The sequence below is a fragment of the Pogoniulus pusillus genome, chromosome 36 (assembly GCF_015220805.1).
Source record: "Pogoniulus pusillus isolate bPogPus1 chromosome 36, bPogPus1.pri, whole genome shotgun sequence".
NCBI classification, from domain to species: Eukaryota; Metazoa; Chordata; class Aves; order Piciformes; family Lybiidae; genus Pogoniulus; species Pogoniulus pusillus.
Window position 1 is genome coordinate 4,154,433 of NC_087299.1, and position 12,298 is coordinate 4,166,730.

Below are 12,298 nucleotides of genomic sequence, written 5' to 3' on the forward strand. Positions count from 1 at the left end.
TCAGCATCTAAAGGGGAAAAAAAAAAAGGGATAAACTTCTGGATTATTTTCAAGGCCTGATGTAGTTGGTTATGATGCTTCATAGAGAGTAGAAGATGAGGGACCAGTCCAGCCAGTCCCTGCTCTTTGACATGAAAAACTAAGGTTTAAAGGAAGGAGACAAAATAGGCTAGAGAGAGGGAGATAAACAGGGATCTGCTGGAGAGGGTCCAGCAGATGGCTATGAGGATGATTAGGGGACAGGAGGGCATGGCTTATGAGGAGAGGCTGAGGGACCTGGGGCTGTTTAGTCTGGAGAAGACTTAAGAGAGGATTTGATAAATGTTTATAAGTATCTGAGGGCTGCTGGGGGGGGACAGGCTCTGCTCACTGCTCCCTGGGATAGGACAAGGAGCAATGGGTGTAAGTTGCAGAAAAGAGGTTCCACCTCAACACAAGGGGGAACTTCCTTACTGTAGGGGTCCCAGAGCACTGGAATAGGCTTCCTAGAGAAGTTGTGAAGTCTCCTTCTCTGGAGCCTTTCAAGGCCTGTCTGGATGTGTTCCTATGTGACCTGTGTTAGATAGCACTGTCCTGCTCTGGTAAGGGGATTGGACTTGATGATCTCCTTGGGTCCCTTCCAACCCCTAACATACTCTGATCCTATGAAATACTAAAGGTATGAGATTGTGTGTGGAAACCCAGTTTTATTTAATGTTAGCATTAAACAACAGCTAAAGGCAGTCAGAGAAAAAAAATATAGCTAGGCCAGGCAGAATTAAGCAGCTGGTGCCAAAGAGGGAAAACAGAAGATAAGTGAAATGGAAAAGTGTCTCCCAGTCTAGTGAGGAACCTCTGCTTAATATCAACAGAAGCAGTTTACGTGTACCCAGCATGTCTCCAGGTGGAAGCTGCACTTTCTCTGCCAAGACAATTCTCTAGGGCAAATAAATAGATGTGAAACGCTAAAAGGGAAAAAAAAAGAACACAAACTGAACTACCCTAACATCTCTTTGTAAATTAAGTAGATGGTTTAATTCCCCTTCTCTTCTACTTTTCTTCTGGCACAAGAACCCCAAATACAACTCAAGACATCCATCCATTTCACCAAAGGGAAAAACAAAAGTGCATTTTGTATCGGATGCCCTTGCGTCAAGCTTGCTAAGGCTCATAAATCAGCTGTCTTAGTGCCCTGGTCATTTCAACCAACGTCTGCCCCTTTTGTTAACTCATGATTTATAACTGGAAGTTACTTTTTGTTTTTTTTTTTTTTTTTTTTTTTTTTTTTTTTTTAATGCCAGGTTTCTAAACTGTGCTGTGCTTGGTTTGATATCATATCCATTTCGTACACCCAGCTATAAGACACTAAATTTATTGTCTGCGAACTGTTACCTTGAGAAATTACATCAATGCAAAGTGGTTTCCATTTAGGAATCAATGCCCAATAAATTCATTGGATTTTTTTTTTTTTTTTTTCTTGAAGGGGGGGAGAGAACATGATGATATTTATGAGGTCATGAGCAGCTATATAACAGGTGAAACGGGGAGCAGAGGCAACACTTCAGGCAGGAGTTCTGAGTTACAGGGGGTAGGCGAAGCAGAGTCAACACGGCAACGATGCATAAGCTGGTGCTTTGCTGCCTCGTCATTATCAGCTTCTCCTCTCCTCTCTCCTCTGTCCCCATCATCAATGCCAGTGAGATGTCTTATCAACTCTCAGGTAAGAGACCTTTTCTTTTAATGGTCAGAAAGCAGGGGCTGGAGCAGTAAAAGCCCAAGAGAAGCAGGTGCTCTTTCTGAGGGGCCTTGGTGGAGAAAGGTAGGAATATCTCCAGAAGGTTGGCAGTGCAAGTGATGCCACCAGTGGGTTCTAGGGAGGTTCAGTACCCTAAATATTTCTTCCTGCTGCCTTGAGATCCAGGAAACAGGAATCTCAGCCTTCTATGCTCTCTGCTCAGCCCCCAGTGAGAGCACAGGCAGTGCCCTTACTGACTGTGAGCTGGCAGTTGGTGTGTGTCTTTGGAGCAGAATTAGGAGGCATTGGATAGTTTAAAGAATCATGGCTGTATGGTCTCTCCTCCTGTTACACTTTAAGATTAGCTATGTTTAACTAAAGATGTATTTAAAAAGGAGGAAACCTACTGCAAAGAACAATGCAGTCCTGCTTAGATCAAGAATAAGCAACTCTGTCTTACTCTGCAACAACAATGATGTACTGAGCACAGTAAAGAGTAATTGCAGCAATGCGGATTCCGTCCAGTTCAGTGGAGGAATAAATCCTTGCCTGAAAAAGCTGTTCTCCAAGTTTGAAATTATACTCTTAAGACTGAAATGGCTCAGTAAAAATGCACAACAGAGTCTGGAAAGTTCCTGTCACCAGACCTGCCCTGGGCTGGAAGTATTTCTGATAAAACTGGCAAATCAACCCCAAATTTACTGCCTAAACCTGAGTGTTAAGAAGTGACTGTTCTTACCTGCTTTGCAGGTGCAGCAGCTGGTCTGCTGGTTTACAGCTATCAAGTAAAGCCCTAGCTTGCTTTGAGGATCTTGGACTCTGTATGCCAGCATCTTCTCAAGCCTTCCACTATATAAGCTGCATTCAACAGGAAACCATGACTCAGATCTATCACATCGCAGGGTGACCAATCTGGCTCTAACAATTACTGCATTTGTTTGAAGGCATCCATTAGGATTATTAAATCTGCCTTGCTAATATAAAGTCTCCAGGCTGGGTAAGGCAGAAGTAGAACTCTGGATGAAGTAAGATTGTTTTGTTTGTTGCCTTTTTTTTTTTAAGATCTCAAAGTATCTGAATTACAAAACAGTACAAAGGCTGGAGACAGGAATTGTCTCTGCACAGCACAGGGAAGTTGCAATATTCCTACTCAGTCTTACACTGAAATCACAGGCTCACAAGATGTTAGGGGTTGGAAGGCACCCAAGGAGATCATCAATTCCAAGCCCCCTGCCAGAGCAGGACAATAAAATCTAACACAGATCACAGAGGAACACATCCAGACAGGCCTTGGAAAGCTCCAGGGAAGGAGACTCCACAACCTCTCTGGGCAGCCTGTGCTGTGTAAGGAAGTTCCCCCTTGTGTTGAGCTGGAACCTCCTGCTGCAACTTAGACACGTTGCTCCTTGTCCTATCCCAGGGAGCAGTGAGCAGAGCCTGTTCCTCCCCTCCTGGCCAGCCCTCAGATACTTATAAACATTTATCAAATCCCCTCTAAGTCTTCTCTTTTCCAGACTAAAAAGTCCCAAGTCTCTCAGCCTCTCCTCATAAGACATGCCCTCCACTCCCCTAATCCCTACTGTCTTTTGCAGTTGTCCTTCTGTTCCATGAACACACTAACAAAGTGGACATCCAGGGTCTTTGAGCTCTTGATCTCAGTCCAAATCATTGAAATCCTGGAGGACTCTTTTCAGCAGTTAATTTTTGTATTCCCTATGGAGGAGCTGTGCATTCTCATCCATCCTTGCAGGTAACAACAACTAAAGCTCCACAGAATCATCTAAAAGGGCAACTACAAACTTATTCATCTAAAGAACTGGAGTTTGAGAACAGCATCCTCTTGTTGCCCACAATTTTAAATGTCTGATATATGTCAGCAAAGATGAAATTCACTGCTCAGACTACAGAAGTCTTACTCTGCCTCAAGCAGAACATTTCTAGGGGCTCCTGTTGGGCCACCTGCCTTGGGGCACAGAATTCTGAATACCCTATGCACATGCAAAGGTATCAGCAGCCTGTTGTTTCAGACATCAAGTGTTGATATCTGTGCAGATACACAGAGAGAGCTGACTGAAAGGCACTGAGAAGCACAGCTGCCAAAGTGAGCTCTAAGATTTTCTACACTCACTCCTATCCTTCCCCTCATTTTATTGTATTTAACAGTGGGGAACCAGAGCAGATTAACAGGCCTTGAACAGGGAGCTTTTTCCTGATGCCTAGGAAAGCTCCACTGTATGACATAGCTGAGAAAAAAATGGACTAAATAATAGTAATTGAAATATATATATACAAGTCTGGGGTTTCTACAGCTGAGTACCAGAAGGATTAGGGTGCAATGGGAGGACTGCTATTGCTCAAGAAACCTGTCTTAAGGAGAGCTGAGATTGTCCTCAGGAAGGTGTTTTTCTCACAGCTTTGAAAGGGAAAGAACCCCACAACTACTCCAACTCTCCTCTACCATGATTCACTGAATGAGAACAGACAATGCAATGAGCATCTTCAACAGGTGGGGCCAAGAGGTAGAGTGAAACAAGGATCCAGGGCAAAAGACTTACTGTGTGCCTGCTTCTGTTATCTTCTGCTTGCAGCTGATGAAGATTCGAGATTGAAGCTGGGCAGCCTAGGAAGCACTTCCTTGCTTCAGTTTTTGCCAGAGCTCTTGGATACTCTGACTGAAGACAACAAAGCAGGTGAGGATTTACCACAGCAGTTTACAGGAGCCTGCGTGTGGTTCTCCTGCCTGCCTTCTGCAGGCATTGTGCCCCCACTCCTGGCTATTGACTGAAATACAACAGATAACTGTCATTTAGTTTACTGGGAGCTTGGGGAAACCTGCTGAGCAGCCATACTTGCAGCTTGATGCTTGCTGGACAGGTCTCCAAATTAGTTCAGCAAAACCTCCACAGAACTGGACTCAAAGACTGGCCGAGGAGAAGAGAGTAAACACAATATCACAGTCTCTTAGGACACATCAATCCTTGCAGACAGAGCAGGATCAATAGCAGCAGATAGCCCAGGGGTGCAACAGACACGACAGGTGCCTGCTGAAGAGGATGGCACAGCTTGCATCAACCCTGGAATGGGCTGCCCAGGGAGGTGGTTGAGGCTCTGTCCCTGGAGGTGTTTAAGGCCAGGCTGGATGAGGCTCTGGCCAGCCTGATGTAGGGTAGGGTGTCCCTGGGCATGGCAGCGGGGCTGGAACTGGATGATCCTTGTGGTCCCTTCCAACCTTGACTGATTCTATGGTTCTATGCATCTGCAGAGTCCCAGGTCCTTCTGGAGCTGTACTGCAAGAACTTGATGTGCAAAAAGGTTTTCTGTCTAGGACCCTAAACACTCCAGCTCAAGACTTCTGCTGGCTACAGCATTATGGGACACAAGAATGACTTGTGTAGGTTCACAGCTTCTAAATGGTAAAACATTTCATTATGTCTTCTCTTTACCAGGTCTCAGTCCCAGCAGCTACAGCCCAAGGGAAAATATAAAAGAGGTAAGTAAATGACCACCTGTCTCTGAAACAAGAGAAGAGTCCTTCTTTCAAACTCTGCAGTATTGGTACTGAGACATCATTTAAGCTGCATAGACATCATAAACAGCATAAAGTATGCCAGTGTTGCTGAAGCTGGAATCAGTTAGCAGATATGGTTAGAAGGGTTAGAAAAAGTGCAAGTAATCCAGGGCATTTCATTCTGAAACACTCTGCTTTTGCCCCACAGAAAAGCAGCTGTCTGAGACACCAGTTTCCAGCATCACCAGACCAGGCCAGTACATTGGCCAGCATTAGCTGTGTGTAACTTTCCCACACACACACTACAAGGCTACACAGAGTGATCAGATTTGTTGTGAGCCATGAAGTAAAAGGAGACCATAATCCCTGTTCACTTCACAGTATCACAGTATCATCAGGGTTGGAAGAGACCTCACAGATCATCAAGTCCAACCCTTTACCACAGGGCTCAAGGCCAGACCATGGCACCAAGTGCCACGTCCAACCTTGCCTTGAATAGCCCCAGGGACGGCGACTCCACCACCTCCCCGGGCAGCCCATTCCAGTGTCCAATGACTCTCTCAGGGAAGAACTTTCTCCTCACCTCCAGCCTAAATTTCCCCTGGTGTAGCTTGAGGCTGTGTCCTCTTGTTCTGGTGCTGGCCACCTGAGAGAAGAGAGCAACCTCCTCCTGGCCACAACCACCCCTCAGGTAGTTGTAGACAGCAATAAAGTCACCCCTGAGCCTCCTCTTCTCCAGCACTTGACTGCTGAGCTAAAGGCAAAAGACAAGGAGTAGCTTTAGTGTATCATCTAAATCAGAGGGCACACTGGGCACCCACTCCTCCTTCCCCCAGTCAAACCCCAGGGCTGGGTGAGCAGCTGGTGCAGTGCACAGCATGCTCACTCCTGGGAACATTTAGCACCCAGCAGTAACCTCTCTAATGCTGTTTGACTTCAGGCTCTCTATGAAAATCACCCTCAAGTGGCTTTGCTGGGACGCTTCTTGACCAAGGACAGGAAACAGTACAAGAAGCGTGGGAACCTTTCTGAGTGCTTCTGGAAGTATTGTGTGTAAAGAGGAGAAGAAACTCTGCCTGACTTTGGGTGCATAATTTAAACAGATGTCTGCAAACATGTATAGAAATTTGCTTAAGATGAGACTGAAGAGAGATGAAGACAGCTCCTAACTTTAGACTCAACACGACTTGGAAATGAATAAACTCTTGATGTTTTGCAATGATGTGAGCAGTGTAATATTTTCTTTAGACATCAGCACAACAGGAAGAAAGCATTGGGAAGAAAATGGTAAATAAGCAGCATTAAGAGAACTTGGCCAGGAGAAACAAGAGTCCCATGGTGTCCCCATTACACGCCCCCCTGAAGAGCAATGCCTCAACTATATCATAGAATGGTTTAGGTTGGAAGGGACCTCGAAGCTTATCCAGTTCCAACCCCTTGCCATAGGCAGGGATGCCTCCCAGTAGAACAGGTTGCTCAAGGCCTCATCCAACCCCTAAATGCAGAGGCAAGAGGACTCTGTCCTTTGTCACCTGGTCACTTGACACAGATCAAGGTTCCAAGAAACAAAGGTTATTGCTGTATTCCCTGATGCTGCTGAGCCAGCACTCACAGAACACTCAGACTCACAGAATGGTTTAGATTGGAAAGGACCTCAAGGATCATCCAGTTCCAACCCTCTGCCATAGGCAGGGACACCTCCCACTGGAAGAGGTTGCTCAAGGCCTCATCCAACCTGGCCTTGAACACCTCCAGGGAGGGAGCAGCCACAACCTCTCTGGGCAACCTGTGCCAGCATCTCACAGTTTGCATCTCCCCTCTGCCAGTTTAAACTCATTACCCCTTGTCCTGTCATTACAAGACCTTCTCCCAGCCTTCCTGTAGGTTCCCTTCGGATACTGGAAGGCCACTATAAGGTCCCCTTGAAGCCTTCTCCAGATAAGTGCTAAGAGATGTGGTGCTTCACGACCCAGTTTGGCACTCAGGGAAGTTTGGTTACACTTGGAGGTGATGATCTTGAAGGTCCTTTCCAACTTTAATGAGCCTATGACTCTATGACTTGAAGTGCACAATCAGAGGGAGAGCAGTCTGCTTTCTAACAGTTACCAACAGAAGGGAACACAACCCCCAGAGGTCTTTGCAGTGTATTTTGTAGTTTTATTTATAAAACCATAAGCTCCTTTCAAGTGTACAGTTAAAATCACAACCTGTAAATCCAAGCACAGCTAAGTATTATGTCAATAAAATATTCCTAATAGCTGATGTAAAAACCCCAATTTGATTGTGATTCAAAACTACTCAGTGGAAGGTAAACTTACCAAGATGTTGCTCACTCAGAGAAAAATGTTATCACACTGCAAAGTCACATCAGGGTCCCTCCTGCTCACAGCAATGCCAGGAAAAGATCTGCACATCAATCTCTTAAAAACATAACTCTCTATTCGTGAATACAACAAAGACAACAAAAAAAAATGCCAGGGAAATCCACCAAAGGTTTCCAACCTGCTGAAGCCCCCACAGGGGGTAGTATCACTGATGTACTTCCACATTCTCCCTTTGATCACCTAAAAAGTGACCTTCCAAGCAGCTCTAAACTGCCTGCGACGTTTGAGTCATGCCAGGCGAAGCAAAAGTTACAGGAGCAAAAGCAGCACGTGCAAATCTGGCTGCAGGATTTACTCTCCTGGTCTTTCAGATCAGAACTGGATCTCACTTTGACTACTCCAGCAAAGACCATGACACAAGTGCAAGCTGCAGAAAAACCTACCGGTTCCAGAAAACTTATGGGAACGAGGTCCAACCCAAAAGGTTTGCTAAGGCAGCTGATTGTGCTTCTACTGCATGAAAAAGTAGCCTGGGATGCTTTTTTTTTTGTCCTAACTCTGTTTTGCAGCCAAAATCGTTTATGGGTTTGGGCAAATCACCTTTCATCATCACACACGGCACCAGTTCACCTCTTCATTCCTCTTGCGCTCTTCTCCCACGTCACAATTTCTTCTGCACCTCAGTGCAGCCCCAGACAAAGACTCTTGCACCTGAGATTGAGCTCAGATCACAAACTTTGCATTCCCACTCCCATTCACATGCACCTTCATTACAGACAGTCACAGGGTGTGGTGTTGGCAGCACCACAGCAACTGCTTAGGACTTCCGTTGCTATAGGACCCTCCTGGTCACAGATTCATAGCAATAGGTGGTATAAGATCTCCAAACAAGAAACGATTTAATAGGATCAAGTTTCTATGTACAGGACAGGATCTTAATACCTGCAGCAAAGACAGCACAGGATACAGTGAGTAAAGATCCCCAAATTATACTCTTGGTATGAACTAGGGGCATGCATCTGTGCCATTTTTTTGCCTCTGCCTCTTTTATACAGCTGGTTCAATGACAGTCCTCCTGCTCTTGTTTCCACACCTACGGATGAAGAGCACTATTCAAGCACTATGTCACTGCCATTCCCCTAAGCCAGGTCCTACTGTCTCATAAAGCAGATGACATGTATGCTTCCTGAGCCATCCCAGGCCATCTCATTTTTATATTCAGGGAATAAACACTGGAAATAATGTACAGCAAAAGAGTTAATGATCTAAACTTTGCTTCTGGCTTTGAACTATTTTGAAGGAGACAGTCGTCCTTAACCTGGAGCACTCAAATCAATCTATCTCACTAAGCCTCGGAATACATTAAAGCAGGCATTGTAACTTAAGCACAGCTGACTAGAGTGTATTCTAAGTGCATCAGTCTAATTTGACTGTTAAGTTATTTAAGAAGCTTCCTAATTAAGAAGAGAACCTATAGAGAAAGCAACTTAGTACATGTTTTAGCTCAGTGTGGTCATAAAGCAGAATGCTGTATGGGGAAAGGGCTGGACAAAGCCTAGGAAAGGTACAAAGGATCGCCCACGTTTTCCTACTTGAGTAGAGAACTTGCTATTTGTAAAGACCCAGCCAAGCCTCTCATCTTGCAAAGTGTTTAACATTTGGACACAGAAAGTACTCAGAATGTGTGGTCCTCTGCAACACAAGAAAAACCAAGTTAAAGCTGAAACAAACTGAATGACAAATATAGAAGAGAAAGAATGAAGAGAAAGCAAAAAGGTATGGACAGAGAGGTTGAGCACACTGTAAAGAAATCCAAACACTGCCTGGGGCAAACTAGCCTTGAAAATCTGTTCCTCCACAGGAATCGTTTTGCTCGATAGAAGCTTTAGTGACAAAGACCGACAATGAATTGCTTTTTCAAAGTAACAAAAACCCCTTTAGATAAAGAGAGTTTTCCTTCAATGATCCACAGACCACAGTGTTTTTAACTTACTCAACTTGAAGCCTACTTGAGAAGGGAACTGAAGAACTGAAAACCTTTCACAGCAGAAAAAGAAGAGTGTCACTGAAGGAAGGAGCGAGTAACCTATTACATTCTTAAAACGCTTTGCTGAGAAGGCTACGGTGATTAACAGCACAAGGAAAACCTGATTACATCAAGCTTTTGATAAACCAAGGGGAGATAAGACAAAATTTGCTAGGTCTTAGTGAATTGTGTCCTGTTTGAAGAGCACTTTAGGAGACATTCAGCTTTAAGCTGGAAGCATTAACACAACAAGTCCTTTTTCCGTACTGAAAGCAGTTAAGGACAAACTCATGCTTTGCACAAGCTCATTTTTCCGCGCATGGATTTCAGTAGCCAGAGATTTCATTATAAAGAAGTTAAAACTTGTAGAGGAAGTTAACAATGGTAAGGAAATAATAAATAGGTGCTTTGATGTTCAAGTCTGACTGCACAACATGTGATGCTTCAAGAAAACAGAATAAACGAAGCTCAATCTCTTTTTGGCTTTGGCATCACCACAACAGAAACAAAAAATCAGGGAAACAAACCGCTTAAAATGTGCTTCCATTTCCTATGGCTGGATTAGACTTCCCTAAGTACTTCAATATAACAAGAAGAAAATTAAGAGACAAATCTGCTTTCCAGAGCGCCAGCAACATGAGATCAAAGATTGTACACAGCTACTTGCACTAATGACTGCAGTACAGAGCCAGGATAGAGAAGTATTCCTGTGTGTATTACTAAAAAGCAGATCCTGCATAAGGAAATAGCTCCTGAATTGTTACTTCTGGTTTTGGATTGCCTTTTCTCATTTCATCTCTAGCAGATTTGCAAACCAGCTAGCCTCAATTCACTTTAACCATCTATCTCCAGAAACATAGCTTCAAAAGCAAAAGCTCTAAGCCACTTGGGTTCCAAAACACTCACCACAACACACACGGGGAGTGGTTGTTCTGCTTTTCACTTCAGTTTACTTTTCAGATGGGCACAAGCTGGTAGAAGGCATTTTGATGCAGAGTAACCTGGCCAGTTTTCAGCTGCTCATTAAAACCCCTACTGGATTCTTGAACCAGCTACAATGATCTTAGAGCCTCATAGTATCAGGATCTTCAGTTTAGACCTTTAAATACTGAACAAACGAAAATGAGTAACACTTTGCTGTAGCTTAGTTTCAATGCTGATTCCGGCACATTCCACCTTACTTGGGGAGCAAATGTGCTGTACCTCTTAGGTGCATCACTTCAGGTTCTTAATTAGTGCATCTTTCCAGACTCTTATTTGTGAGGTTCAAACAAACAAACCAAGCCCCAAACACCTCTGCATTTCGTTTGCAACCAAAAGTTAGAAACACAACCCACTCTGTGAGGTCACAAAGGGAAACAGCTTCCCAGTAAAAGACTGTCTCCAAAGTCAGGCCAGGAGTGAAGGGGTAATGGAGGAAGATCTGGTTTCATGTGTGACTGCTCATTTTGGGAAGAGACAGCCAGACAGATTTCATTGCTGGTATGTAGCAGAGCCAGAGGAAAAGCAGATGGGAATTGCACCAAGCAGGTTTACTGACACAAGTGCTGCTGTCTTCACTCTTGCAGGAGCGGAAGTGATTTCCCTTTGTTTTTCACATTGTCATCAGCCACTGCAGCCTCACACCTTGCTTCCCTGATGTCACAGGTCACACAGCCCTTTAAAAAGGAACAAGAACATAGCAAATGAAATTCTCCTTATCATGAATGTATTTCAGAGAGTCAATCCTGACAGCATGATCTGGTGAAGTCTCTTGAAATCCCTCCTCAATGGGCTGAAATCCCTCCAAAAGAAGAGATTATTCAGGTGTCTTACTTGCAGAAGCAGCTAATCTGCACCTCCAATGCATCATCTCAGCAATGAATTCCTTGGTTAGCAGAGCACAGGTTTGGCTTCCAGTATCTGAGTGGGGCCAAAAAAAATCTGGGGAGGGACTTTTGAGGCTGTCAGGGAGTGACAGGACTGGGGGGAATGGAGCAAAGCTGGAGGTGGGGAGATTCAGAGTGGAGGTGAGGAGGAAGTTGTTGAGCATGAGAGGGGTGAGAGCCTGGAATGGGTTGCCGAGGGAGGTGGTTGAGGCCCCATCACTGGAGGTGTTTAAGGCCAGGCTGGATGAGGCTGTGGGCAGCCTGATCTAGGGTAGGGTGTCCCTGGGCATGGCAAGGAACTGGCTGCTCCTTGTGGTCCCTTCCAACCCTGACTGATTCTATGGTTCTTTCTGATAAAAAAGCACGTGGATTCCTTGAATACACTTCCCAGTGCTATAAACAGGCTACCCATTAAGGATTAGGACTGCAGATTGAAGAGCAGCAATACCAACCAAAAAACCCACAAAACTGAAACATCTGAGTGTACTGATAGATCAGATTTCTCTGTTTCATTCCTGGTACAGAAATAAAGCACCAAATTAGAACTCCTGCATCTCTTTCCACTGTCTCAAGCCTGGCTGCATTTGCAAAATGAAAAGCTGTAATAGAAGCATGACTTAGTGGTTAGGATCAGTTTTAGCTGTTACCTTAGATATCAAACATAATTATTTGCATAGCAAATCTTTTGATGACATCAGAGATGTAAGCATTGAACAGAATTCTCTGCAAGACCACTGGACATAATTCTGCTATCTGGATCAAGCACAGCAACTTAACCACCATAAGACACACAAGAATTTTATCATACAGTTCATAGAATGGTTTAGGTTGGAAGAGACCTCAAAGATCATCCAGTTC

The 12,298-nt window shown here is 44.5% G+C and overlaps 2 protein-coding genes across 4 annotated transcripts in view; one reads left to right on the plus strand and one right to left on the minus strand.

The window, feature by feature from the left end:
- The first annotated feature begins 1,552 nt into the window (after nt 1–1,552).
- Nucleotides 1,553–6,369, plus strand: UTS2 (urotensin 2). Its single transcript, XM_064172043.1, has 4 exons — nt 1,553–1,699; nt 4,303–4,404; nt 5,161–5,204; nt 6,163–6,369. Exons 1-4 carry the CDS (start codon nt 1,597–1,599, stop codon nt 6,277–6,279), a joined length of 366 nt encoding a protein of 121 aa, XP_064028113.1. The 5' UTR covers nt 1,553–1,596; the 3' UTR covers nt 6,280–6,369.
- A 486-nt stretch (nt 6,370–6,855) lies between these two features.
- PER3 (period circadian regulator 3) overlaps nt 6,856–12,298 on the minus strand; it is a 28,301-nt gene continuing 22,858 nt past the window's right edge. For all 3 annotated transcript variants that reach the window (XM_064172039.1, XM_064172042.1, XM_064172040.1), the window contains one exon: nt 6,856–11,230. In XM_064172039.1, the coding sequence (XP_064028109.1) occupies nt 11,129–11,230 (102 nt within the window). In that variant the 3' untranslated portion in view covers nt 6,856–11,128. The remainder of the gene's footprint in view (nt 11,231–12,298) is intronic.

Bases quoted from the DNA above. Each gene is read 5' to 3' on its own strand.
- UTS2 (XM_064172043.1), top strand. From the start codon at position 1,597: ATGCATAAGCTGGTGCTTTGCTGCCTCGTCATTATCAGCTTCTCCTCT. The intron at 1,700-4,302 runs GTAAGAGACCTT...TTCTGCTTGCAG, and splicing joins GATGTCTTATCAACTCTCAG to CTGATGAAGATTCGAGATTG. The intron at 4,405-5,160 runs GTGAGGATTTAC...TCTCTTTACCAG, and splicing joins GACTGAAGACAACAAAGCAG to GTCTCAGTCCCAGCAGCTAC.